Source organism: Amblyomma mixtum, chromosome 6, assembly GCF_055824585.1.
Source record: "Amblyomma mixtum isolate Tamu chromosome 6, ASM5582458v1, whole genome shotgun sequence".
In the NCBI taxonomy this organism is placed as follows: Eukaryota; Metazoa; Arthropoda; class Arachnida; order Ixodida; family Ixodidae; genus Amblyomma; species Amblyomma mixtum.
In genome coordinates this window covers 50,873,036-50,899,272 of record NC_143017.1, presented here as the reverse complement: position 1 = coordinate 50,899,272, position 26,237 = coordinate 50,873,036, and the positions used below count along the sequence as shown (strand labels likewise).

At 44.5% G+C, this 26,237-nt stretch overlaps 1 protein-coding gene across 3 annotated transcripts; it reads right to left on the bottom strand.

Annotated features, from left to right (window-relative positions):
- Positions 1-26,209, bottom strand: mr (anaphase promoting complex subunit morula). Of its 3 annotated transcripts, none has more exons than XM_089547893.1 (14): positions 25,793-26,206; positions 25,542-25,727; positions 25,215-25,455; positions 24,741-24,849; positions 24,510-24,642; positions 24,134-24,223; positions 22,750-22,942; positions 19,975-20,092; positions 17,909-18,084; positions 16,911-17,005; positions 11,739-11,933; positions 7,734-7,992; positions 2,960-3,210; positions 1-241 (listed from the first exon to the last, which is right to left on the bottom strand). In XM_089547893.1, the coding sequence occupies exons 1-14, from the start codon at positions 25,862-25,864 to the stop codon at positions 26-28; spliced, it is 2,334 nt and encodes a 777-aa protein (XP_089404019.1). In that variant the 5' UTR covers positions 25,865-26,206; the 3' UTR covers positions 1-25. The 3 variants fall into 3 exon arrangements, with proteins under 3 accessions (XP_089404019.1, XP_089404020.1, XP_089404021.1); XM_089547894.1 differs by having other exon boundaries at positions 16,911-17,002; positions 25,793-26,204; XM_089547895.1 differs by lacking the exon at positions 25,542-25,727 and having other exon boundaries at positions 25,793-26,209.
- Between the last annotated feature and the right edge of the window lie 28 nt (positions 26,210-26,237).

Here is a 26,237-nt window from a genome sequence, read left to right as displayed (position 1 = left end):
TTCCAGGCCAAGAGCCTTTTATTTCTCACGCACTGTCTGATTTGGGCAGCCTGTAATGCCCACCAGAGTAAAGCAGCTTTTGTTTGGCAACTTGGCCATCAAGGAAATGTCGCAGTTCTTGGGCAGTCAGTTCTGCAGTCGAGGGGGTCTGCATGGCAAACATCTTGAGCATGGTGTGAATTCGTTCCAGTGTCAGTGACTCCAGGTTTGTCAGCATGCCTACTATGTAGGACCAGTAGATCTGCAATGGAATCATGTCGACAGTATTCAAAAAGGCTGAAGCTTATCCCTCACTGAGTCACTTTCAACAGAACCTGAAGCAATGAACATGTGCTTTGAAATTACAGCGCTACTTCCCTTGTCTCCACTTCACACAAATTGAGAAGATATATGGCACAATGAAAGAGCTCTATGCTTTGCAAGGCATTTTCTTTCAGCTCAAAAAAAAAAAAAAAAACATACGGAGCACAAATAATCCAGAAGAACTAGCCTGGGCTAGCTGATGCACTGCGCTCAACATTTGCCTACTGCAAAGAAAAGCACGAGCGTAAGTAACGTGCATAAACAGTTAAACCTGGAACAGCGAAACTTACAGTCAGTGATTTTTTTAGTTATGTACAGGTTTTCATTACATGCAGTTTTCGCAGGAAGACTGCATATGACAACACAGAAACTAAACTAATATGAGAAATAAGTGTAGGTTGAATCACCTAGAAAATATTCACAGTAAGCCCATCACTTGAAGTCGTTAAAAAGAAGCATTTTGTGATCGCGTTGACAACGGGTCTGTAAGTGGCCACCACCATCATTGTAGCGGCTCGCACAATACCACAAGGCGTGGGGTGGGGATAGTGGGAGAAGGAGGGGTCGACGGAGGCACCCGAGGCACCTGCCTCTCTGCCGTCCCTGCTCTTGGTGCCAGAATAGCCCAAACAACGAAACGACGACAATGGGCATGCACTGCTCGTCCCATGGCTTCACTGCTACGTCCTGTTGTTTTGCGCTGCTTTTCAACATGCATTGTTGCAGTGCCACTTGGTGTGATGCTACAAAAGCGAATGCTGCAGAGATTGCTGCGTCTACCACAGACCGGCGCCTATGGCGCTGGAGTGCATCGATGTGTTTCAACTGTGTTTGCTCGTTGCAGTCGTAGACATTCCTCTCGTGGCCGTTCCTTTTACCATTACAAAACTTTTTTGAAGTAACGCAGCACTAACTGACAGGTAGTCGGTGCAGCGAGTTCATTATATAAAGCTGAACTGCCACAACACCTTTGTTACACGAAGTTCACAAATACTATACATGTTTCAATGGGGGCAGCAGACAGAATTGAGAAAGTTCATAACATTGAGGAATTGGCTACTTGGAGGTTGTTATATCCAAGTTTAACTGTAAAGAAAAGCACTGCTCTACAGTACTGCACAGCATTCGTCCTTGCTGCGTTCGAGTTTCTTGTCTTTGGTGATTGGCAAACCCTAGAAGATAGTTATTATTTCTCCTGGAGGCACAATATTCTTTAAAATTTAGACTCTGCACACAGGAGTGGAAACCGGAAGTTTTGCGTCTGAACATTATTCCTCAACCATTTTTTCATATACACCGAAATGAGTACAAAAGACACCAAACAAAGAAGAGACAAAGACAGGAGGAATGCTGCATCCTGTCCTCAAAACCTGTTTGTGTGCTGGTTGTTTTTGCGCCAATTGCGCTGCTCAAGCGTGACTCACCGTCTGAAGTGCAACTATGTGGCCACTCTTTTACAGCCCAGCACAAATATTTCCTGGAGTCTAATGTGGTCGCGCCTATGCTGCAACATTCTAACCAAGCAAACCATTGCCATAACTCATGGCCTGTTTACTTATCATGTCTTTGTGTATCAGAATTCCATCAATCATAGCGTGTTTCAGGGTGCTTACATCATGATATAGAGGTGCACAGTAAAAGTCAAGTGACAAATTTTATATCTTATTTATATCTTATATTTTATATCTGTTTTGAGCTCAAAAACGAAGAACCGCTTTGAAGTTACGGGCACTTCTAAACATGCCCTACAACTATCACATTAAAAGTTCTGTGCTAAAATCGATAATTAAAACAGGAAATTTATTTTTGTTATCATTGCTACAGCACAAAAGACGGTGTCATTCTTGTCATTTGTATGTGTGTGTATTTTCATCTGAGATACACACACACCACAGTATTCCACAGTTTGCTATAGTATTTAAGCAGTGGCAAACCCTCAATAAAGGTCAGTCGCAAGTTTAGCACCGTGTTTGTGTACTCATCTCATACTCGTCTTTTGCGCTGTAACGATAATGACACACCAACATGCCCAAGCTTCCACTTTGTCTACCTTTGTTAGTTAGCAGACCGGGCACACCTTAGAGATATGCTGCCTTGGTCATGACAACTGCCTGTGTGCCAGCATTAGTGAAAGCTTTGAAGAGTACACTAGTCATTCTTTAAAGCTTGGCACTAGGTAAGTATTCGCCTGAAACAGCCTGTCTGTACACTTGGTGTTTTAGGGTAGAGTGATGGAACCCTAGGCACGTTGGCTGGCCCCCCATGCACCCTTTTTGCCTGAGCCACCGCTACTTCTTACTACAGTCAACTCTTGATAATTTGAACTTGAAGGGTGCTGAAAACTTGCTCGAATTAACAAAGGAGACTTTTTTTTTATATCGGTGTTCACAGCGATAAGGCAATACACCTTTTCAATACACTTGCTGTTGATGGGACTGAAGTGTCAGTTTGAGTAAAGTGGCAGTTAGAAATAAGCTAGTTTGAACTGATGAGAGTCCGGCGTATTTTGTTGCACCTCCACATCAACTTAAGCTACAATTAGCTAATCAGCCCGCTGCTCACAATACTACTCACAACTCTTCGGCCACTGTCAATGAACCCCTGTTTGAGGCACCATTAGCAGCCTCATGCCAGACGGAAGTAGTACTTGTCGTACCTGGAGGTCGCTCTCCTTCTGGTCCTGGGTGGAGGCCATGGCTGAGGGTGCCTCCTCCTCATCCTCGTCCAACTCCAGGGGCTGGGGTGGGATGCCGCTGCCCCCTGCAGCGTCTCCAGGGGTCCCCAGGGCAAACACACCGGGTGACTCCTCAAACAGGATTCCCTGCCCCTGCCACAGGGCCAGTTTGCGACGCACGAGGGTGGCCGATGCTTGGGTCACTGCACTCAGTTCGTCCAGGGTCCAACGAGCTGTGCACCATGAGAAAAATGCAAAGAGGCACCTTGTTATAGTGATCACGCTGCAAAGAGCCAAACCACACTATTAACTTCAGACCTTTTGTCCCTCTACAGGGACATTGGTTCTCAGATCCTGATGAGAAATTCGCTTTGTATAGATCACAGACCTGGTGTCCCCCTCAAAGGACAAGCATTGTGGCGCCTCTGAGAAGCGCGGAGAGATATCTCGCTCCGTGAAGAAAACAACACGACTAAGGCGATGCACGCTTGTATGCGTGCATGCAAGCGTAAGGAGTCAGTGGCAGCGAAGGCTCCTGCCACAGTACAGCCGGCCAAATATTTAGCTGGCGTGTGCGATGGCCACTTTTTCTGCGCTCCTGCATTTCGCGACGAAGTAAACATGCCGAAAGCACAACATTAACTACAGGCTTAGTGAGCTTGTGCTTGTATTTGACATTTTCGCAAATTTACTCCGTTATAAGCTGCAGGAGCACGGAAAACGAGCCGTCACGCACGCCAGCTAAAGATTTGGCCGGCTGTACAACACTCCTAGTTGCAGGCAGTGTGATGGCAAGATGCTAGTGTATCTTGTAGTTGAGAGGCTAAACACAAGGTGGCGCTAGGTGCAAAATGATGTGGGGAAGGACCAACGAGATCGGACTGAAGGGAAAAAGAACTAAGGTTGGAGGTGAGAGAGCCACATGTGCTGGAGTTGTGCATTGTGTCAATGCCAAAACGTGACATGTTGTTTGCAGTTTTTCAGAGCAGTCTTGGCAGAGGCAATAAGATCGTGCCTCGAATCCAAACACTTGCTGCACTCCCTAGCCAAGGAGAGACCAAGCTGTCATATATTTCTAAGCCTTAAAGCACCATATCACATTTCTGGCATTAGTCCTGAGCATGCAATTGGAAACCTACCATTTAAAATAGCTCTACCTAGCCTAGAGTGAAACAGTTTTTCAGAAAAATAACTTCATGATGAACAAGACCTTTACTCTCATGCACATACAAGGTGACATAAGTACACTCCAAGCTAGAAATCCTCAGCACGTCATTCAGTTTCCGTTTGGTTCCAACTGCATTTCTGGAGCTTACAACTACATTTATATTTTTTTTTGAGTGGGAAGTTACATCTGCAAATATAATCTTGCCTACAGTATCCCACACGAGGGTAATACCAGGGTCACGAACCAAGGCAGGCTTCTAGGCTGCCATAGGTCAATTCCCTGGCAACCACAAATGCGAAAGAGGGTGTCAGCAACGATGAAAAAAATGTCAAATAATGTAGGATATGTAAAACTCTCTTCTTTTTAGTGTGGGTAATACCAAGGTCCCGAACCAAGGCAGGCTTCTAGGCTGCCATAGGTCAATTCCCTGGCAACCACAAATGCGAAAGAGGGTGTCAGCAACGATGAAAGAAATGTCAAATAATGTAGGATATGTAAAACCCTCTTCTTTTATCTGCCCAGAAAGAGCAATTTTGGTTGCTTCTAGTTCTCCAATTAAGAGCAGCTATAAACCGCTCTCGTTTGCTGCGAAGGTCCACATGGACCACATGACTAGACTATACATAACATGACCCATTTTCATTGCCCAACATCGTCACTGAACACACACACCACAGATCTGGACCACAATTGTCAATCAGGGCGGAACTACTGAATTTTAACGCTATAGTGTCAAGACTCCCATTCTGTAGAAAATCCAGCGGCAGCAGTGTTGTTGGCGTTGTGATTGAAAAATTTCTGAACAGGCAATCTAGCTGGCCCACCTAGGTCATGTGACCTTGTGGCACTGTCAAAACCTGCCCATTGGATTGTGAGCAAACTGAACACTGTGCCAGGTGGCAGTTAAATTAATTGGTTTAGTGCTTTATTAGGGTTTAACATCCCAAAGCGACTCAGGCTATGAGGGTCACCATAGTGAAGGGCTCCGGAAATTTCGACCACCTGGGGTTCTTTAACATGCGCTGACATTGCACAGTACATGGGCCTCTAGAATTTCGCCTCCATCGAAACTCGGCTGCCGCGGCTGGGATTGCACCCGCGTCTTTCGGGTCAGCAGCCGAGCGCCACAGAGCCAACGTGGCGGCAGTTAAATTAATGATGAGTCATGAGAGGTTGCTCAGGAAAAGCAACCTAGGTCTCACACACACCACCGGTCGCAACACCTGCTATCTCAGGGCAGTGGCGCAGCACCACTGCACCACTGCGCCAGGAGTGATATGAGGACCCTCAGGGATCTATGAATGTTAAGTCGAGAATGACTAATAATTCTGCACATGTGGGCACTAACCCATTAATGCTATCGCGTCATACCCTTATAGCGGAGCTCAAGCGTCCCCTCCCATTTTTTGAAATACAATTTATATAACTATGAACAACAAGCCTAGCTGAAACAGTTACCATCAGGAAAAACAAAAGAAATGAGTGGCAATTACACAACTGGTAATGCAGAAAATAAGCGCTAGCTGGCACGCGATAATGGTTGCTCACAGGAAGATGCAACCAGTGAGGGATGCCTGGCTCCTGCACTTCCTTGCCCCCTTCCTTTAAGTTATGCTCAGCTGCAAGAGCACATCATTAGTACTAAGAACACAAATATGCCTTTCCTGGGAGCCTTCACTATGTTTGAGGAAAGCTAGCACGAGGCAGTCACATGACTGCCCCATGAGGTGTCACCCTAGGTGGGGTGTCCGTGCGGAGTGCCTGCCCTGCCCACATCTGCCCACCCTACCCCCTTCCTGCTGGTCAAGTTTTGCTGCAAAGATGTGCAATCGCGCTAGAATTGGCAGCACCACTACAGATGCAATTTGATGACAATGATGACAACAAATGCGCTTTGCCTGGGAGCTTACGCATTAAGAGCTAAATTTGTTAAAAACTGACAAGGCATGGAGCCCAACCAGTAAAGTGAAGATGGGAACACAGGTCGGGTTGTCAACCTGCAGACTCGAGAACGAACATCGGATTAATGTTGGCACAGAGCCAGCATGGCTTTTGCGTGCATCAAAACTCTTGGAAGTCCCATCGAGGCTTGACAAAACAAACTTTTATACACATGTACAGCAGTTTAGGACCAGGTCACAACCAAGATTCTGCATGCCTGTGTGCATGCACATGTACTTTGACTGGAATTCCTTATACTATTCTAACTGGCCAGGCCACTTGCCCAATTGAAAGCACCTTGGACGGCACAGCCATGGCATCATGAAGTGGCAAAGTTCTCAGCTGCTTTTTTCGTGGCGTTTTCTTATTTTATTGTGCATTCGTGATATTTGCTTGCTTGTCAGAATGCTGACATGCATGCTGGTGCCATATATGTGTGTGCAAAGGTTGACGTGGCCGCATTTAACACTGCGAAACAACGAGCGAGTGTACCGCAGCACGCCGCAATATTCCATGCTTGCCGCAGCTGTGTACTTCACGCAACTCCCGTACCAACAGTGGGCAAAAACAACCAGGCAGACTGCGAGAGGAGGTATGCGGGAAGATGACGGCAAGTTGGGCACCTGAGATGGGTTTTATTGCTCCACTACCTCTTCGCCTGCCATTTTTTCTCCATGTGCCTGCAGTGACAAGGGACTAGGCTGTTTAGACAGCTGTGTGGTACTGGTGCATGTTGAAGGCTCCCACAGATCTATCACTTGGCCTCGGTGCTGAGCAACTCTGTATGCATGAAAAGGTCTAGCAAGCACGATGCGTTTCCAACATTGTTGCTCACACAATGCAGCTCATCAACCTATTATTCCTGTCAGGTTCCTTCAAGTGCAAACTTTGCATAATTCAAACAAAATTTCAGCCCTCTTCAAGTTTGAATTACTGCAGCGGCTCTCAATTTGGGTTTTGTGGAATCCTCAGGCTCCTTGGAGAACTTTTTGGGTTCCTTGAGGACCTAACACAAGCATGCTTCAATCCTGCTTTTATTTAAAACTCTTATTACATACTGTAAATGCTTATAGCAGACATTTTCACCCTACAGCAAGTCATTATGAATTGAATTTGGGCATTTTTTGACGGTCTCCGCATTTGCGCGCCTTTTGTTTTGCATCCATGTTAGGCAGGATGAAATGGAAGCCAAGACACGCAGGGTTTGTCAGACCCTTTTGAAAACTGTCATGGCTCCCACGAGGCAAAAAAAGATTAGAATTTCCAGGATTCAACTATAAATTTGACAAGCACAGAAACTTAGTAATATTTTAGAACCAACCACTATAACTTACTCCTTTTTCATAAAGCTCACGAACAGCTGCAAGCCAAGGAGAAGAATAAAGTTATCAGTCATACCTATCATTATACCAGTTTCAAAACTGTGCCTAAAATCCAGCCTCCCTATGCCGAATTTTTTAAAGCTACCAAATGCTTCTGAGATCAGTGGGCCCAGGCATCAAGTGAAGTGGTGAAGTGTCTGAGAACGCAAGAGCAGTTTCTTTGCCTGTCTGCAACAAATTTTCTCCCAATAAAAGCAACATCATCTTAAATGCGAAGCCAACAGGGCAATTTGTGAACAAATGGCATGGCTGCTGCCTGACTCACCTTTCTCCTGGAAGTGGTAGATGAGGGTGGCATGCATGGGTGACACGGTGAGCTGCAGTGTGCGGGTGCCCGTGTCCACCTCGAGGGTGACCTGGCCCAGGTTGGGGCGCCACTGCAGGGTGCGGTTGCCCTTGATAGCCTCGAAGGCTCGCGTGTAGCGGTCGAGGGACGCCTGCACGGGCGGGGGCAGGGCCAGCTTCTCGTCCTTGAAGGGGGGCCAGAACTGGGCCGAAATCACTATGGCCGACACGTCCACCTCCTGCGGGCAGGGAAGCAACAATGGGCGCCTATTTACTCACATAACCTCTGACAGCCTTGAAAAAATAAAGAAGTACAGAAAGCTGGGCGAGTTGGTTGTTATCCATTTTTTAACAGCGCGAAAAAGACGACGTTTACACACACAACAACACGAGCGCTGCATTTTTAAAAAGCAGCCGAGATAGCCACTTCATGATGCCCTGACTGTACCTTTCAAGGTGCTTTCAATATGGGCAAATGGCCTGGCCAGTTAGAATATAAGGAATTCAAGTAAAAGGACATGTACATGCACACAGGCACGCAGAATCTTGGTTGTGACCTGGTCCTAAACTTCTGTACATGTGTATAAAAGTTTGTTTTATCAAGCCTCGTTGGGACTTCCAAGAGCATTGACAAGGGCAAAAGCCATGCTGGCTCACATAACTTCTGACAACCTTCAAAAAATAAAGAAGTACAGAAAGCTGGGCGAGTTGGTTGTTATCCATTTTATAACAGCGCGAAAAAGACGACGTTTACACACACAACAACACGAGCGCTGCACACGTCTGCACTCCTTTGCTTCAAGAGACGTCTGTAATTTTCAAACACAAAGATCAGACGGTAAGAGAATTAGTAGAGGCATATCACATTGATAAGGGGGGTTCCGCGTGTGTCGCTAAACCGTTGTTGTCATTGGTTAACCAGGAATTTGCTTTTCTTGAGAAGCCGTTGCCGGAAGATTAAGATAGGATAAGTAGGTTTTTGTGTGTCTTCTGGCGGGATTATGTATAAATTTCGTTTTTGATAACAAATTTTCAGTTGAAAACAACGCTTGTGTTGTTGTGTGTGTAAACATCGTCGTCTTTTTCGCGCTGTTAAAAAACTTGAAAAATACAAAGAGAGGTTTGCAAAAGGGCTTACAAATGAAAGGTTTGCAACTGGTAAAGTAAAGAACAGGGTTAATTGGAGAGACATGAGAGAGGCATTTGCCCTGTAGTGGGCATAGTCAGGCTGATGATGATGATGAGTGCGGGGGGGGGGGGGGTGATGTGACGTGGTTGCAGTGTGAAAAAATGCGCTGCTAAACAATGCCAAGGTCACTTACACTTGCTGTGCCACTAAACACCTTAATCCAAAATTTTAGACAGGAGAGAGGGAACAGCAATTACACATATATTATTGTGAGCAATTCAAACACTTCCACTCAGTGGTTAAGAAAAAGGATGATACCTGATGTATATATCTGGAGAACAGCGAAATGCACTAAAGCCAGATGAGTGGACATGCATGTAGTAGAGCAAACTGCAACTTCACTGTAGCAGGATGGCAATCATACATGAGATGGTGGCTACTGTTAACAGAGTCACTACTCACAGTATGGCCAAATATTCTGATACCATACATCCTAGACAGGGAACTTTTATAGACTCCTTCACATAGAGACCCACACCTTTATGTCTTAGCCTGGCACACAAGTAGCATTTAGTAGCCTATTAGTATATCCACAAATGCATTTGGCTTCACACTCCGGTCTGGCAAATGAGTCACAAATGTACATTACATTAAAAATATTTTCCTTGAACATGTTTTCTTCCATGCTTTTCTTTATTAGCTTCTTGTTTGAAGTAAAAGCAAGCCTCTGAAACAAACAACAAGAACAAACTCCAAACAAGGACACATGGAACATTGCTCTGGAAGGATTGGGATCACATACGACAGCTACTGCAAAGTTTGGGAGAGTTGGTGTTTTTGCAGGCATGTTATGTGCAAACTTTCCAACTACCTAGTAGAATGCAGATGAGAAGCTAAACATGCCTGTTGCTCTTGTCACCACTAAATTTATTTTGTCCATAGGGCACAAGTTCACCCACATAAACAGTTTGTTCCAAGTTCTACATCAGCCAGCCTGTCTTCTGTGCCTGCTTCCTTGCTTATCACCACCACTATGTGACTGTTACTGACACGTTAAAAAATGCAGGAAAAGCATATTATCAGGGAAAAACTTATGATAAAGGGCACCTAATATTTTGAAAAATAACTAAATGAGGTACACAAGCATTTACTGACACTTTTCTCTCATCAAAATATCAGCACTTCTTGCCAGAATGCCTGAACCTCTCCTTTTCTAATACTTGCAGAATTCAGTTCACATTTTCGCTGTCCTCGTTGCGGGAAAAACTTCGCAATACAATTGGGCCGTCGAAGGCATTGGCGAAAGTGGTCGATCTCTCTTCCGCATTTTGAATCCTCTGCCCTTTCAAACGAATGCACTGCGGGAAAGCCACAGCGTTCTTGCTCTTTGTGCTGCATTAGGAACATTCAGCCCACTCGTACTACGTAAGCACCGCACTACAGTTTTCGGATTTTTCGCCCCTCTGCCCCTTGGCACTGCGAAGAAGCAGCTGCATTTCTTCTCTTAAGAGTCGCTTCCTTGCAAGAACGGCCTGCTCATATTTTTGCGCACTGTTGTTTTGGAGGTTTTGCCCCTTTGCCCCTCGGCGCTGCAGAGAAGTCACCATGACAGAAGACTACCGCTGCATTCGAATTTTTCATGTCACTAACGTCCAGGTTCGGCCTCCTAGTATATACACATGCACATCTGCTGTTTGTTGCTAAGTAACCAGATCAGAACCACAATACAACCAGGATTTGTCAAAATTTAAACGAATCTGCCGGGAAATAATGTTATCCGGGAAAGTTTAACCGGAAGAAAAAAATGACTGAAACTTTAGCATGGCTAGGCCAAAAATTAGAGCACTAGCAGTTCAGTTTTCACTTCAGTTTCTGTTTTGGGACGAGGCTCCGTTTTCATGGTCAAGCAGTGTCAGATAAAGATCGGTGCAATGGTAGAATGGGGGCCTTCGTGCTAGCGCCCTCCAGGCAGTGCAGGGTATGACGTGATAGTGTTATCGGGTTAATGCCCATATATACGGTATTGGTCATTCTTTTCTTAACATTCATTGATCACTGGGAGTTCTCACAGCGCTCTTGCCGCAGTGGTGCAGCAGTTAAGTGATGTGCCACTGCCCTGCGATGGCAGGTATTGCCACTGGTGGGGCTTGTTGCTCTTTGCGAGCAAGCTATCGCGACCAGTTCATTAACTGAACTGCCACCTGCCACGATGGGCAGTTTGCTCAGGATCCAGTGAGCAGGTTGTGACCTAGGCGGCCCATCTGCCACCCAGGTGGGTGGCACCCAGCCACCCATTTCTACAAGATCACAGAGGGAACGCAAAGACAACGGCTAAGCAGCTGAGCGGAAGCTTTAGTGCTCCAGCGCACTAAAACAGTGCAAATTAGGTGCGCTAGCTTTTCAGTTTTCACTTCAGTTTTGGTTTGGGCCGAGGCTTAGTTTTCATGGTTAAGCAGGCTATGGAGCATTTCTGTTGCTCAAGATTTCCGAGCGTATGAACCTGGAAATTGTATGAACTGGGAACGCACCAGTGTGGTTCTATCTACTCTATAGGTGAAGGCTACACACTGTGTCACGGACAAAAATTTCCATATGTACCTGCACCTGCTGTGTGCATGGAGCCCACTTAACAATCTGACATATGCTGCACCACTGCACATTCCCAAATGCTAAGAGGTGAGTGGGGCATTTGCTTTCTGTTTCAAGAACTCAATAAATCAATTTGTCTATAATTTATTTCTGGCAGTGAAGCTCCACTCCTTGGCTGAGGGGGAGGGGAAATGACACTGCAACCACAAGCCAGGTGGAAAAAAGTTTGTGTGTGGGATGGGGGGGGGGGAGGAGGGGGCAACCCACCCCTGCGGTGTATCCCGGGGTTTCGCCGGATGCCAGGTGGGTGTTGAGGCGGCGAGAGTCGGCCAGATCCCTCAGCATCACCTCACAAGCGTGCAGCTGGGACTCGCCAAAGCGTAGCTTGAGGCACTCCAGGTACCGTACCTCACGCTCCGTGTCAGCAAAGCTGCCCGACAGCAGCCGGTTGGCCAGCAACACCTGGCAGAGGCAGACAGAAACACTGTACCTCAATGCAAAACTGAAAGGCCAATGCGCCAAACATTATCTTGCTGGACATAAGTTAAACTGAACAATACAATTTCTTAACTGCTGACAATATCACACCCGAAAATTAAACTCTCGAACTTTTACAAGGCCACACCAAGGCATGATGGGTGCCACAGTGGAGTGCTCTTGATTAATTTTCATCACCTGCAGCCTCTTGAGCGCGAACTCACATCAGCTCACAGAGGTGTCTTTGCGTTTTATTAGCATAGCATTATGAGTAAACATTCAACTAACAATCATAAGTAAAAATTATGCAAACAAACATTCAACTCACAATCATAAGTAAAAATTATGCAAACAAACAGTCTGCAATTCATGAAACCACATTACTGTCATAGCTCTATGTAACTATGTTGGCTGCACAGCTGTTCAAAACAGCTGTGCAGCCACGATCAGTCTGCAGTGTGCAGTCGATCAGTCAGTGTGCAGTCTTCCACGATCTAGATGTGGAAGACTGATTATGAGCTGTGCGATAATGCCATGCAGCATTTTCAAGCCTTAGCCCAAATTTACAGCATTCTGTCCATAACTGAGTGATGACTGTTAGTTTGATGACACAGTAGTGAGAGACAACTAACTCAGAGGATGGGAGACAATTTATAATAATGGTACTGGGAAAAGGTTTGTAAAACCATACAGTGTTACTGCCACCACAGTTGATTACAGTGGAAGCATTTATGCTCTTGATTCCAATACTAAGTTAAGACAGGCTACTGCAGTAATACATAGCGGCAAGGTCACAGAAAAGATGGAATAATTTTTTGTATAGTAACCTCGACACAATAAAGGCATACTTTCAGCCAAACATTACACCAAATCGAGAATTTCAAAAAGCCCAGGTTTGCACATTTCAGCAGACTTGGTGGCAAGGCCTCTTTTTAATCGACATTTATGAATGCATCTAGCGCTAATTACATACACAAAAGGCACTGGCTGTCATTCTGTGTAGTACAAGCATCCTGAAAGTGCAGGGGCAAAGCTGTAGTGCCGGTTGACCCAAACTGTTCAAAACAGCCACCACAGCTGCCCACTATATCATGGTGTTTTGTTAGCTTTCGGCTGCCATTTTGTCTGCAATGCCCAAGTGGTTCATGAGCTTCATAAGCCGAAAACATTCACAATGCTGGTGCACTCCTTATCTTGCTGAATACGCTTTTCATACAAGAAGCACAGTATGCGCAGTTACTGCACAAGCACAAAACCCGTGCTATGCATGCCTGGGATCAGGAGTGCGCCAAATGCGGATGCGTACTCAACTGCCACGCACCCGAAAACTGCTTTGTTTCTATCGAATGCAGATGTTTATAAGCAAGCCGATGCCGTACGATTTTTTCCAACATGAGGGTACTATTGCCCTCAGGTTAAAACACGCGCTATAGACCTTCCTGACGTTGTGTTTGCGCTTGCCAAGAAGGCTTCCGACATGTGCATGCGACGCATTAAATCGAAGCTGCAACAAGGAATTGTAGTTCCCCAAAACACAGTAAAAAGAACATGTGGCCATCAGTTGAACTAAGACTAGTGAACGCAAAATACTCATTATATCATAAGTTTCATTCACTCAAGGTTTGTTACACTGAGCTGCAACTGCACTACTACTGCTGAATTCGTCACAAAGCATCATAGCTTTATTTTCATGCAGTGGACTCTCATTTGCACTCACTTATTGCAAACTTTCAGTTTATTCAAACTTGTACCTTGGTGCCAAATGCAGCCTAATGGCTACAAAGGAAAGTTACACAGCTTCCCCAGAAAAGTCGTGGTTAAAGAAAAATTCGTCTGGGTCCAGGGTTCAAACCTGGGGCTACTATTTATCGGAGCAGTCTCTCTACTAACTGAGCTAACCAGGTAGGCTAGCATTATTGCCTTTTACAATTCTTTTCCACCTAGGGGGATTCAACTAAAACACTGGACTGACTTATACTTTCATCCTGCAAACATAACAAATTTAAAAAGGCTGTCCTTAATTCAAACACCACATATTTCAAAGAAATTTCCGGTCAAGTTCAAGTTCAAATTGTTAAGAGTCAACAGTACTTGCACGCTATGGGTACACTTTATCTGTTTCAGTGACAGTGCATGCTGGAATAATGCATTTTATATAGCACAATAATTTTTAAGCACCCAGCTGACACCTGTTTCATAACCTTAGTCATCAGTATTAAATGTCAAAGTTTATACAATGACAGTAGTGCATTTCTTTAACCACACATTAAATAAGTAATACATTGGCCAGAGAAATATATTGGCCATAATTGCCAGAGAAATTTCTGACACTTCCTGCAGCAAAAAATTTAGCAGAGACACTTAAGACTGGTTACTTGTAGGAATGCAAAAGCATCACTGTCTCTAAGTGACCAGCACATAGCGCATGCCATGACACCACTCTGCGGAGCAAACGGTTGCATAGCAATTTTCATATGAAAGTTGGTTTTTGAAGAAAGGAAATGGCAGTGGACACCTCAACCATGCCTAAAGGGAAGGGGTAAAGAGTGTGGGAAAGCATACAATTGAAGTTACATTTCTTCCCTTCAAATCGCTGTCGAAAGCTCGCTTCTAAGCCAACAGCCACAGAAACCAAGGGGCACAGGGGATTTTTTTTTAATTTATTTATTTTGTGGTGTTGATGAATTTTAGAATATTACTGAATATGTTATCGCTTAAAGCTAATTGATTAGAAAAGCAGAAGAAAAAACAACCACATGCCGCCGGTGGGATCCGAACCCACGACCTCCGAATTACGCGTCCGGTGCTCTACCTCTGAGCTACGGCGACGGCTGTAAAACCTTCTGCTTTCGGGGGTATTTATGTTTTACAAGTAACCTAACCTTGAGAGTGTTCATCAGCGACACCCACGTTCATAAGCGGCGGACGTAGAGCGCCCTGAGTTACCGCAGGTGTGACGTAGAACGTCATCGAACCGAGAGGGACGCGTAATTCGGAGGTCGTGGGTTCGGATCCCACCGGCGGCAGGTGGTTGTTTTTTCTTCTGCTTTTCGATCAATTAGCTTTAAGCGATAACGTATTCAGTAATATTCTAAAATTCATCAACACCACAAAATAAATAAATTAAAAAAAAAAAAAAACCCTGTGCCCCTTGGTTTCTGTGGCTGTTGGCTTCTGTTATATCTATAACAAGCCCCTCATTCCCCTTCCCTTGTTTGCTTGACTAGCACTTGTAAGCCATGTGCAACAGGAAATCATATGACACCACACGGAACCCTGTGTGACAAACGGTTGTGTTACAGTTTTGCTACAAACGTCAGAAAAACTGGTGCCACATGGAGGCCCGCCACTGGCCGGCATATATAGATGAAGGACATGTATAGGATTGTCTGAAGTGGAGGTGCTTGTGTGCCTCATACGGCCACTTGATGATGTCACCCTATTTTTCTAGCCATCACTGGGATTCTCTGCACCATCTGCAAGTACACAGACACACATACAGGGTCTGTTCTGAAAGTAGTAGGACTCATTTATAAAAAAAAGGATTTTATTCATGAGAATAGTACAAACGATTAGAATTTTTCAAAGTAGCACCCTTCCGCATCTACACACTGCTACCAACGAATTTTACAGTTTTCGTACGCCTCCAGGAATGCTTGGACCGGAATGCTGTTTAGCTCCCTCGTCACCGCCTGTTGAACCGCCTCTACCGATCTGTGATGCTTCCCTTTGAGCGTCAATTTTATTCTCGGGAATAGAAAAAAGCCTGGCAGGGCAAAGTCGGGGCTGTAGGGGAGCTGAGGCAGCATTGCCACCTTATGCAAGGCAAGATACTCCACTAAGCGGAACGCTGTGTTGCTCGGCGCATCGTCATGGTGCAGCCGCCAATTGTTGGCAATGGCTGGGCGGACATGAATATTGAGTTTCCGCAGTCTTCTGAGGACTTCTAAGTAAAAAACTGTCTTAACTGTTTGTCCGGGTGGTACGAACTCTTTGTGGATGACTCCATGTCGGCCAAAAAAGCAAATGAGCATGGACTTTTGCTTGGATTTGCTCCTTCGCGCTTTCTTGGGGCGTGGGGAGGAGGAAGGGGTGTGCCATTCTGAGCTCTGCCGCTTGCTCCCCGGATCGTATTCAGACACCCACGTCTTGGCACAGGTCACTACATTGTCCAAAAAATCGGGCTCCTCATTCACATGATGAAGACGATCCTGGCAGATTGCTTTCCGGTTGGCCTTTTGCTCCTCTGACAACACTCATGGCACCAACTTTGCGCACACTTTCCTCATGGCTAAGTTTTCTGTCACGATCTCGAAAACTTGGGTTTGAGGAATGCTCAAGTCATCAGCAATCATTCTGATACTAATCCTATGATCACTGTTCTGTAAATTTTTCATTCATGACACATTTTCGTTGGTCTTGATGGTCGAAAGGCGTCTGGAGTGGTCGTCATCTTCCACTCTTTCTCTACCTTCTCGAAACAGCTTGTGACACTCAAAAACACCTGGTCTACCCATGGTAGCATCACCGTAGGCCTCCTTAATCATGCGGTGAGTCTCTTTGCCTGTTTTACCAAGCTTTATACAAAATTTGATTGCTATCACTAATCCAGTAAACGCTCCATGATTCTGCGTGACCAGGCGTTTCGACAGGGGTTCACAGTACAAGCAATCTGCTCTCTTCAACGGCCGAGAGCCGGCTGCTGATTTTTCCCAGCGTTCCCAACATCCCCCTTCACCGATCCTGTGCGCGCAGACCGCCTCTCGTCCGCCCGTTCACCCAGGAAAAAACCAGTCCTACTACTTTCAGAACAAACCCTGTACACACATCGCCAGCTTTTCTCGTAATGGGACTAGTAACACTTTCGCATTAAAAGTGCTGGGCAAATCACACATTCATTTATCTAACAGTCCCACTCACCATATATAATTCATAAGCTGTGCAAATGCTCAGTGCACTGACCTGGTATTCTGATGCGAAGAGTTTCTTGCTTCCATAGATGTTCACTAACATGCTGACTATGTCTGATGACCGTGCTCCCTTTGATACCTGAACTGCTGTGATGACAGGAACACAACACACAACACATCTCTCGTGAAGTCCAAATAATAGCAGTGAAAAGTAACATAGTTCGCACCAATGTTGCCATGAGACTGCCTGAGACTTCATGCTGACTGCAACAAAGTACAAACATTCAGACAATCCAGGAAAACTGATTCCTTCACAAAAACAGAACTGCTGTGTGTAAACTTCCATATTATTTTTGTAAGTGTTCCGGCAGAGATGTGCTTCAATTTCTGCAAGGGTTATTCTGTAAATAGATGCGTGCTTAGATTTCAAGCAAACATGCAGAGGCCCAATGAGAAAAAGCAAAGAAATGAGCCAAGAGAAGAACACACAACACAAGAAACTCAGAGCACATGAATGTGCTTCTGTTACTCCCTGGTAAAAATGCTTTATGTCCAACTTTTCAGAATGAACAATCTTCTGAAGAAACAAAGTATCTCCTGATGTGTTCTAGCAGCATACACATATATAGTATTTCATTTTTTTTTTTTTTAGTTTTTGGCAACCTTACATTAGGACACTTTGTGTACACATACACACATACAGCTAGCACGAGAGCTCCTATGGTGTCACGTGACTATCCCTGCAGAAAAACACAGGCTGTATGGAGTTGGCCATCAACCAAGGGCCCATCTCTCTTAAGCAGTTGCTTAAAGCAGGGGTTCTCAAATTATGTTGCTTCAAGGAACCCCAACAGCCTTAGGCTTGCCTCTATGAATGAATTGCAGGCCTGCCCCTTTGAATGAATTTGATGAGGTTAGAATTTTTCCAAATCAACCTACACCAATATTTGCTTTCCTAATTCATGCCGCTACGTGAATAAAGCTTTCATTTAATAGACAAGCAGCGTGGCTTTGTCTATATACTCCGTTTCATGCTGAGCTCATACGCACCCTGTTCGTTCCCTACTGGAGCTGGCTGCCAGTTCTGCCAGTCTTCATCATCGTCATCGCTCAGGCAGCTGTCTTCAGCAGAAATCGGCGTGAACTTCACAAGTTCCCCTTCGAGCTCTGCGCAGCTGTCGTCCGTCAGGTTGGAAACTATGGACCTCACTGTGTCCTCACGTGTCCTGCTCGGCAGAGATGAGAGGAGTGTTGGCAATCATTTCTCACGAGTGACAAAGACAGGCCGAGTAAAAAACACACTCACTGTTTGGAACCTCTCACCTGGAAACAGCGCAACGCACAAAAATGAAGTCGAAGACTATGGCGCTGACTCTCGGCTGATGTTTAATAGAACAATGCTTGCAAAATATATACAGGACACAAACAAATTAAAAAAAAAAAGTGAAAGCCAACAGCAATGCACAACAGCTGTCCAATCAACATCACATATGTTGGTGCACACTGGAGGTCTTTTTTCTGCTAGAGCCATGGACAGGCTGCTCACACAGTAATCAGCAAGTTTCATAATTTCACGTGCTTCAGTAATCTTTCCTGCTAACCTATCTTTCTGCTTGTTAGCAAGAGAGCTTACTAAGGCGTCATCAGTCAACAGTCAGCGCCATCATAAGTTTCATCTTTGTCCTTGTGTGTTATGCCGTTTCCAGAGACTAGGTTTAACCAAACAGCGCAATCATCTATGCTAGACGGCAACCTCAACAAACAACCAGCAATGTACAAAAAGGCCTTTCCAAAAACGTGACCATCAAGACACAGATAATTTTTGCAGCCACTAATATTTTGATACAGCTACACAGTTACGACTCATTTCAGAAGGAAGCCGTCACAGTGGATCAGTGGTTATGGTGCATGGCTGCTCGCCTGAAAGATGCAGGTTCAATCCCAGCTGCAGCAGCCACATTTTTACAGAGGCGAAATGCTAGAGGCTATGCGCACTGTGCAATGTCAGTGCACATTAAAAAACCCCAGGTGGCCGAAATTATCTGGAGCCCTCAACTACTGCATCCCTCATAGCCAGTCCCTTTGGGACGTTAAACCACATAAACCAACTTCAGAAGGCAGTCAGCTCTGTAGGTGATGAAGCATCTTAACTGTAGTCAGTGCACGAAGTAAAGCAGCTTGAGAAGAAAGATTACACAAAACAGGGCACAACTTCATTTTTTCAATTCAATTTCAGACCTGGGCTCAATTGTCATTATGCGCGATTAACCGTGCACCTTATGTTTCTTTCTTTTCTGTGCTGTTTCAACTTCACATGAACCTGATCCTGTTATGGCCTCAAGGTGAGGCCAACAGTATGTATTAAAAAAAAAACAACAAACAAAAACAAATCAATAAATAAATAAATTTCAAATTATGAACCCTCACGTTAAAACCTTTGAATCGCAAGATACCTATGCGAGCCTCTAATGTAAAGCAATGTTTTTTTGTTGTTTAACAAGCGTTAAGTATGCTTAAGTATCAAACTTTTACTCAAAGACTACACGCATTAATAAAAACCTGAAGTACATTCTGCGGTTCATGATTACAGTAGCTTTCCAAGATATATGCTGAAAACTTGTAGTTGTTCTATTGCAAAAGGGAAACGTTACTTGCTCTCTTGTTGTTGATGGATGCAAAACACAAAGATGATAAAAACAAGTGATAGGGTATTAACATAGTCAAATCGAGTAGACATGTGAAACCATGTGCTTAGCCTGGTTGGCTCATGGTTTTGCTTTGCTGGGTCATAGGCGCTTCTGGCGATGATATTAGTTCGAAGGGAATACTAGTTGATAAAGACAACAATGTGCAATGCACAGCGAGAGTGTGTTGCAGTTTAAGACTAGGTGTGATTGGCTGCGGAGATAGCATAGTGCTCTAGTGCGAAGCTGATCTGATCTGCGGGTTCGACACCCAGTCAAGGCAATAATTATTTTATTTCTGCATGGGCTATTGCTATGCTAGGTTTGGCCAACGTCACCCTTAAGGTCAAGCTTCACACAAACTCGGTGAGCCAGTTACAACCTTGCGAGGTGTTGCTTTGGGACTAAAAGAATGCTTTCAAAGTAACCCACCTTAAGTATTTGCAGACCGGCTCACATACAAGCTGTAAAATGTATCCAGTTGGGTCTAGAACACGTAAAGCCTTGATTGCTGATATATATGCAGTCAAGATCTGGGTCGTTTCCACACCTGCAAAAGCATAGTTAGCAAACTGCACTGCAGAAACAAGCATAGTCAACATCATGTTTTGACAAGTGTGTGGACATATCAGAAGCCCTCATAAAGGCTAAACACGGAAGTTCTGCAGGCATTATCAACCACAAAATACAGCGATACTTGTTAACATTCTTGAACTGTGGATTAATGGGACGCTGAGAAAAAAAATTGAAGTTAGCCTGTATTGACATATTATGGCATTCTGACGACAAAGAAGCCATTCTTACCAATAATGGAGCTTTTATAAGCTAGAATAGGCCAAGAAAAACTAGATACAGGCACCACCATCACCAACATATTTTGCAAGTAAACTGCATGTGTCGACACCAAATTTTTTGCACAGGTTTCAGAGGCTATGCTACATCACTATTCTCTTCAAAACTGCGGCAACCAGTCCTTGGTGTGGGCATCATGAGTTTGAATCGAGTGGGGTAATTTTTTATTTAAATTTTTTCAGCCATAAATGTTTTTTTTTTCCTGGTGCATGAACATTAACGTACGTAGAAAGAGCCATAATCACAATGCAATCCTTGATTTTAAAGGGACACTGAGGAGAAATTGAAGTTGGCTTGTATCGACAGAATACCAGCTCCTGATTACAAAAACGCCACTCATACTGACAACAAAGCTCTTGTAACGTAGAAAAGAGCAAGAACCAAAATACAGGTATCGCCGCCACAGGCCAAACTCACAAGCACAAGCGTGATGACGTCATAGGACAAAACAGTGTTGCTGGAACCAAAGCTTCTAGTAACACTGGGACACGAGAAGCCACGAATCACTGAGGCAGAGCCAATGCATGCGCAAATCTCCTTGACGTCGCCAGATGGCGCCACGTGCCCAGCAGCTACGCGCGCGCCTGCAGCATCGGGACCAATCAGCGCCTGCTCACCGGCAGTAGGCGGGCTCCCGGTATTCCGCTAGCGGTAACAAGGTACACAGTATGCTAAAGGTGTTTATTTGCGAGAACTTCATTGATGACTTCGAGAACGGGATCCATCGTAACGCTGGCAAAACGCCGGTGCAAACGTAAACGAAGCGACGGTAGCAATAGCCGATATATGCTTTCAACGTGCGGTCGGCGGTAGCTTTCTTTTCGGCTGCTGCTAGGCCGCACTGCTGGCCGCCAGAAATCACGGAGTCTGCGTTACGTCATGTGCACGTCATGTTTCACGTCACTTAGTCCTGTGTCATCATAAGATAATCCTAAGTTTGAATCAGAGCGGCGGGAAAAACTTTTTCAACTTCGAATCCAAATTTCTTAGAAATAAATGCATCTTTCACTGCCGGCCAAGTGGCAACAAAGCCATGAAGTGCTGAACTATCGGATTTTGCTATAAAAAAAATATTAATAGAGCTCTCCTCACTGCCCCTTTAAACCACGGCGCCTGGTTCCATTCTTCCAAGCCTTAATGCCTTCATCATCAGTACACTCTAATGCCATGAAGTGGCATTAGAGTGATTGGCATTAATGGCATTAGAGTTTGATGAAACAGAGCTTGAGTATGCAAGTTTTGCATTCAAGGCACTGAAAACATGCACCAAAGTCTACTGCTACATGGCAAACGAAGAACGAGATTTGCAGCAAGGCTTGAACTAGGCAAGAAACACAACGGATAAGAGGCCACTCCCAGCACAACTGGGAAATATTGTCTAATGACACAAAAATTTCATTTTTTCAAAATTTGTGCCTTGTCTTCTGCACCGTTGTACAAAGGGAAAGGCTGTCTTGATTAGTGTACCTTGCCTTAACATCTGAAGTGCTCAGCAGTATCGCTGCCACCCAAATTTGCCCAAAGAAAAGAGACGCCAAAAGATGAACAACAGCCCAATTTCATGACTTACATTGCAACATGCTGCGAGACTAAATACAAAAATGCATAAGTTTTTTCTAAGTAGTGTGATCTCGCAGTGAATTGATTTTCCACAAAACATTATATGATCCATTATAGTAGCAGTTTCAGAAGCAGGAACCCATAATCCAAAAGAAGTAAAACATAATCCTAAAAAAGCTAGACCTCCCTCAGTCCCATCTTGTCACCAGACTGGTAATTAGTCACTGTTATAATTGACCTCCCCGTGGTCATGGTTAGGTGATATGACAAAAGTAACTGAAAAAAGCAACCACAAAACACAGATCTACATGAGTCACAAAAGAAAAAAGGAAATTAACGTCCCCTAGAATTCATTTCGCTGAAATTTTCATCCTGTAGCTGGGTTCTCTCTGTTCTGCTAGATGAATGCCACCGAGGCACAATACGTCCATAAGTAAAATTATTGTTATAAAACAAAGCAAACGATAAGCCGTCATTTCACATACACTTGGCCGCTCCATATCTTTATGTATGTATTTTCTGATAGCCATTTTACCCCACAACACTGATCTTTGAAACATTTCACATTGATATTTCTGCCATGTGCACTGCACATCCCTTCCTAGCTCATACTACATACATGTTCTGTTAGCTGCTGGCTTAAAAACCCATCACCAATCCTGTAACATTCTCTGGGAAGAAGGTCGGACCCCTTTTGAAATGTTGGGAATAAATTCCTGTTGAGCCAACCGTAAACCCCGAGTTAAAAGTTGATACTAGCAACAAAAGCTGTGTAATATAAAAAAAAAAGGGTACCTGGATGGAGGAGACGTTTCTCCATGGAGCTCTTTAATGAGACTATGACTTTCGATTTCAGGTTCGTTCTTTCTAGGCAGTCCTTGAGGTCTTCCAACGCAGCTTGCGATTCAGGAAACTCAATGATTATATTAAAAAGTTGGTCCACACGTGCCATGACATAGGTGTCATACAGGAAATGCCGTAAATGATCCTGAATGTGAGAAGAAATTATCGTAATTACATGTGTATAACATCAAGAAAATAAAAGTGATTGCAATGCGATCACAGTTTGTTCAAGCCATGCAACTACAGCCGAGACGCCTAGTGAGAAGTCACTATTATTTGAGAGGCAACCCTTCAGAAATTTCCCCTACGTCATGGAGTGGAGTAAAAGCCTCCGGCAAGTTAAAGGGAAACTCCAGGGATTTTTTTTTCCTATTTCGAGCTGATAATTGCATCATGTTAGTTTGAGTCCCTTTTCTCCATCACAACAATCCGCTTTTCAAAGTACTGAGTGAAAACATTTTAAAACATAAAAACAGCAAACTAAAACCGAAATTCAATACGAGGGCCAGGGATGATTCTTCACATGATGCAGCGATGTCACACACATTACTAGAAAAACACTCATACAATCACTGAGTGGCTGAAGTAGCAAGTGAAAATGATGAGTTATAAAATGCCTGAGAAGAAATGCCTGTCATAAAATGCCTTTCATAAGATGCCTGAGAAGACCTAAAACTAGCCTAAAATTTTTGTTAGGGAAGCGGAGTACTAGTATTAACACGTGAGGAATGTTTACGACACTGAAAACGCAGTGTTGCCCGTAGAAATCATATGAAGTGAGGCCACAGAAACGACAAACCTTAAAATCAATCTGAGCTGGAATGAAATGTCGCATAGCTGCCAAACTTGGTGGAAGTAATTGCAAATGAGAACTAAACCTACAGTATAAGTTTCACTGGAATATGGCAATCTTGAGAAACTCCCGGAGTTGTTATATTTAACGCATGCAGCAGCGGCTGCCACCATGTGTTTCTAGCTGCCACTAATGTGCCTGTTTGCCCTTCTTTTATTTTTCTACTCCACTCCTTCTCAACAGCCCAGGCATCGCATTCTTTCCGCGTCGTAGCCAAGCTCTCATTTTCCCATGCATGTCCCCGAGGTTATCAAGAAGTTGGTTTCTCTTAGCAGCTTGCAAGTCTGGTGGTGAATGTCACTGTAGTTATCTTCATCAGCAAAGAAGTTCACGTGATATTCATACCTAGGTTCAGAGTATAACCCAAGATGCATTCTGGGACTTATGAGGTGAGGGAAAAAACTTGGTACGCTGTCATTGGTCAGCAGTGCAACATCACAGAGTGCTTTATAGACCATAAAAAATACAGAGAAAAAGACTTACCTCTAAAGATTTTAGTGCTCCCTCAGTCTCGGCCCCAGCGTCATATTTGTACAGCAGATGGAACCATTCCATGACAGTTGTAGTCAACCACTGAGAAGAGATTTAAACATATTCATGGAAAAATTCACCATTGTTACCAGACAAGGTAAGCTCGATCATGCCAGGAAGCCATCCTGTTCCATCATTTCAAAAGTAAGAATTTTCTTTTGCTGCAAGAAAAACTTTTAGAAAACAGTGCGCATTGTTCATGAAGTCCTGTCCAGAGGCTAAGACTGTACACTCGCGATAATCATACAGGCAGAAGATTAAGACCAATGCTTGCATACCCCAATCAGCCATAAAATAAGCAGATGTGTAGAATTGTTTGTTTCAGTACCTTTTCCAGGCTGTCCAAGAATCGGCTCTCAAAGTTCCCCCTGCAGGTGTTCTGTATATGTTGTTCAATGTATTTGTATGCAACTGTGGAAACAGCGTCTCGGACAACGGCATCCAGTAAGCGAAGTTCATGTCTGGAATTAAAATTTGCCAGCCATCAGGGAACACTACATGAGGGGTGCAAGGACCTGTGGTGCTTTGATCCAAAAGCTAGACTACCCAGTGAACTCACAGTTTCTTGTTGATTCCACCAAAATCTTCAAGAAGTCGGGGACATTCACAGTTGTCAGCCTCAAGCTCACAACCAGGGCACTCAAATGAATCACTTCCATCATCTTCCCCTGTAAAACAACAAAGCATTTATCATTCACAAGTGCATCATGAAGATAGAAACTATCTGTGACGAGAACAAAGGGAAAGAAAATTTCAATCCAAAGTGTGACGGATCCTTGCTCTGAACATGAAAAAAGATTCAGTACTCTCTTGCAAACATTGCACGTACTTATTTGTGCCAGAAATATCCAACGTGTCTAAGCGACGCTCATTACCCCCCCCCCCCCCTTCCCCTTTCCTTCTCAGGCAAAAGCTTAGAGCAGCAGGCTCACATCAGCTGACAACGTTGCCGCGGCGACTTGACTGCATATCCATGCAAGTTCGTTATGACCACGCCAGCTTTTTCAGGACGCGCAAAGATGCTAATTTGTACCTGCCACACGATGAAATGCACGAAATGCCGCAGAGTAGAACCTCAGCAAGACCTTGTTGAATTCTGGGGGCACCGACAGCTTTAGAGCTGCTTGCAGGCTGTCATACACCAAATCCACAAGTGAAATCCGCGGCTCTGCCACGTCGCCGAGCTTCTCTTGTGTGGAGGTGATGAAGCGGGCACTTGAAAGACGCTTCTCAATCTCCGTGTGGAGCCCTGCCACTGCATTTGTGAAGGCAACCTACGAGGACGAATAGTTTTGCACGTCAAACTATAGTGGAAACTCTGAAATTCCACTGCCGCGTGCAATGAAACGTGTAAACTGACCCGGACGTCTTTCAGGTTCAGATCAGCCGCAGATCTGAAGCACGACCAGAAGCCCGGAATGATTTCTCGCCGTAGCTGCTTCTCATATTCGTGGGAAAACCACGGAGTTAAAATAGAAGTCATTTCCTTGCGCTGCAGCATGTCCATTACAGCGTCCCACTCATGTTCGTTTATGGTCTCGCTGGGCTGCAGTAAGCGCATTATGGGCATTCCATAAAGCAACAAAATCAAAGGAAGTGTCAGTAACCTACCTTGTGAAGCATTATGTGTTGTTCAATGAATGACCAGACTTCTGTGAATTCTAGAGCAGCCATTGCGTTCATGCTATGCAATATAACGCATAAAATGCCCTTAGCTGTAGGGGATGTCAGCTGCGGTCACTGCTCGTAACCGCAGGGAAACGAAATCACACGCATCCGCTTAATCCATACAAGCCGCCAAAGACGAGCAGAACGAACCAAAACCATCGCCGCCGCTACTGCCGCAACGACGTTGGGGCATTGGTTGGGGGTTGGACTCGGATGATTTGGGCACCATGAGCATTTCAAAGAATCGACGCATCGCTAAAATAAAAAAAAGCTTAAAATAAAAAATAAAAGAGACTGATATAAAGTAAGTATTGAATTCATAACGTATTCATTTTTTTACTTGGCACACTTCTGTAATGAGCATGGCGAAACCACGAAACTGGACGAA

Bases quoted from the DNA above. Each gene is read 5' to 3' on its own strand.
- mr (XM_089547893.1), bottom strand. From the start codon at position 25,864: ATGAACGCAATGGCTGCTCTAGAATTCACAGAAGTCTGGTCATTCATT. The intron at 17,006-17,908 runs GTGCGTATGAGC...CTGTCATCACAG, and splicing joins TCCAGTAGGGAACGAACAGG to CAGTTCAGGTATCAAAGGGA. The intron at 7,993-11,738 runs GTGGGTTGCCCC...CCCTGCCCGCAG, and splicing joins CCCCGGGATACACCGCAGGG to GAGGTGGACGTGTCGGCCAT.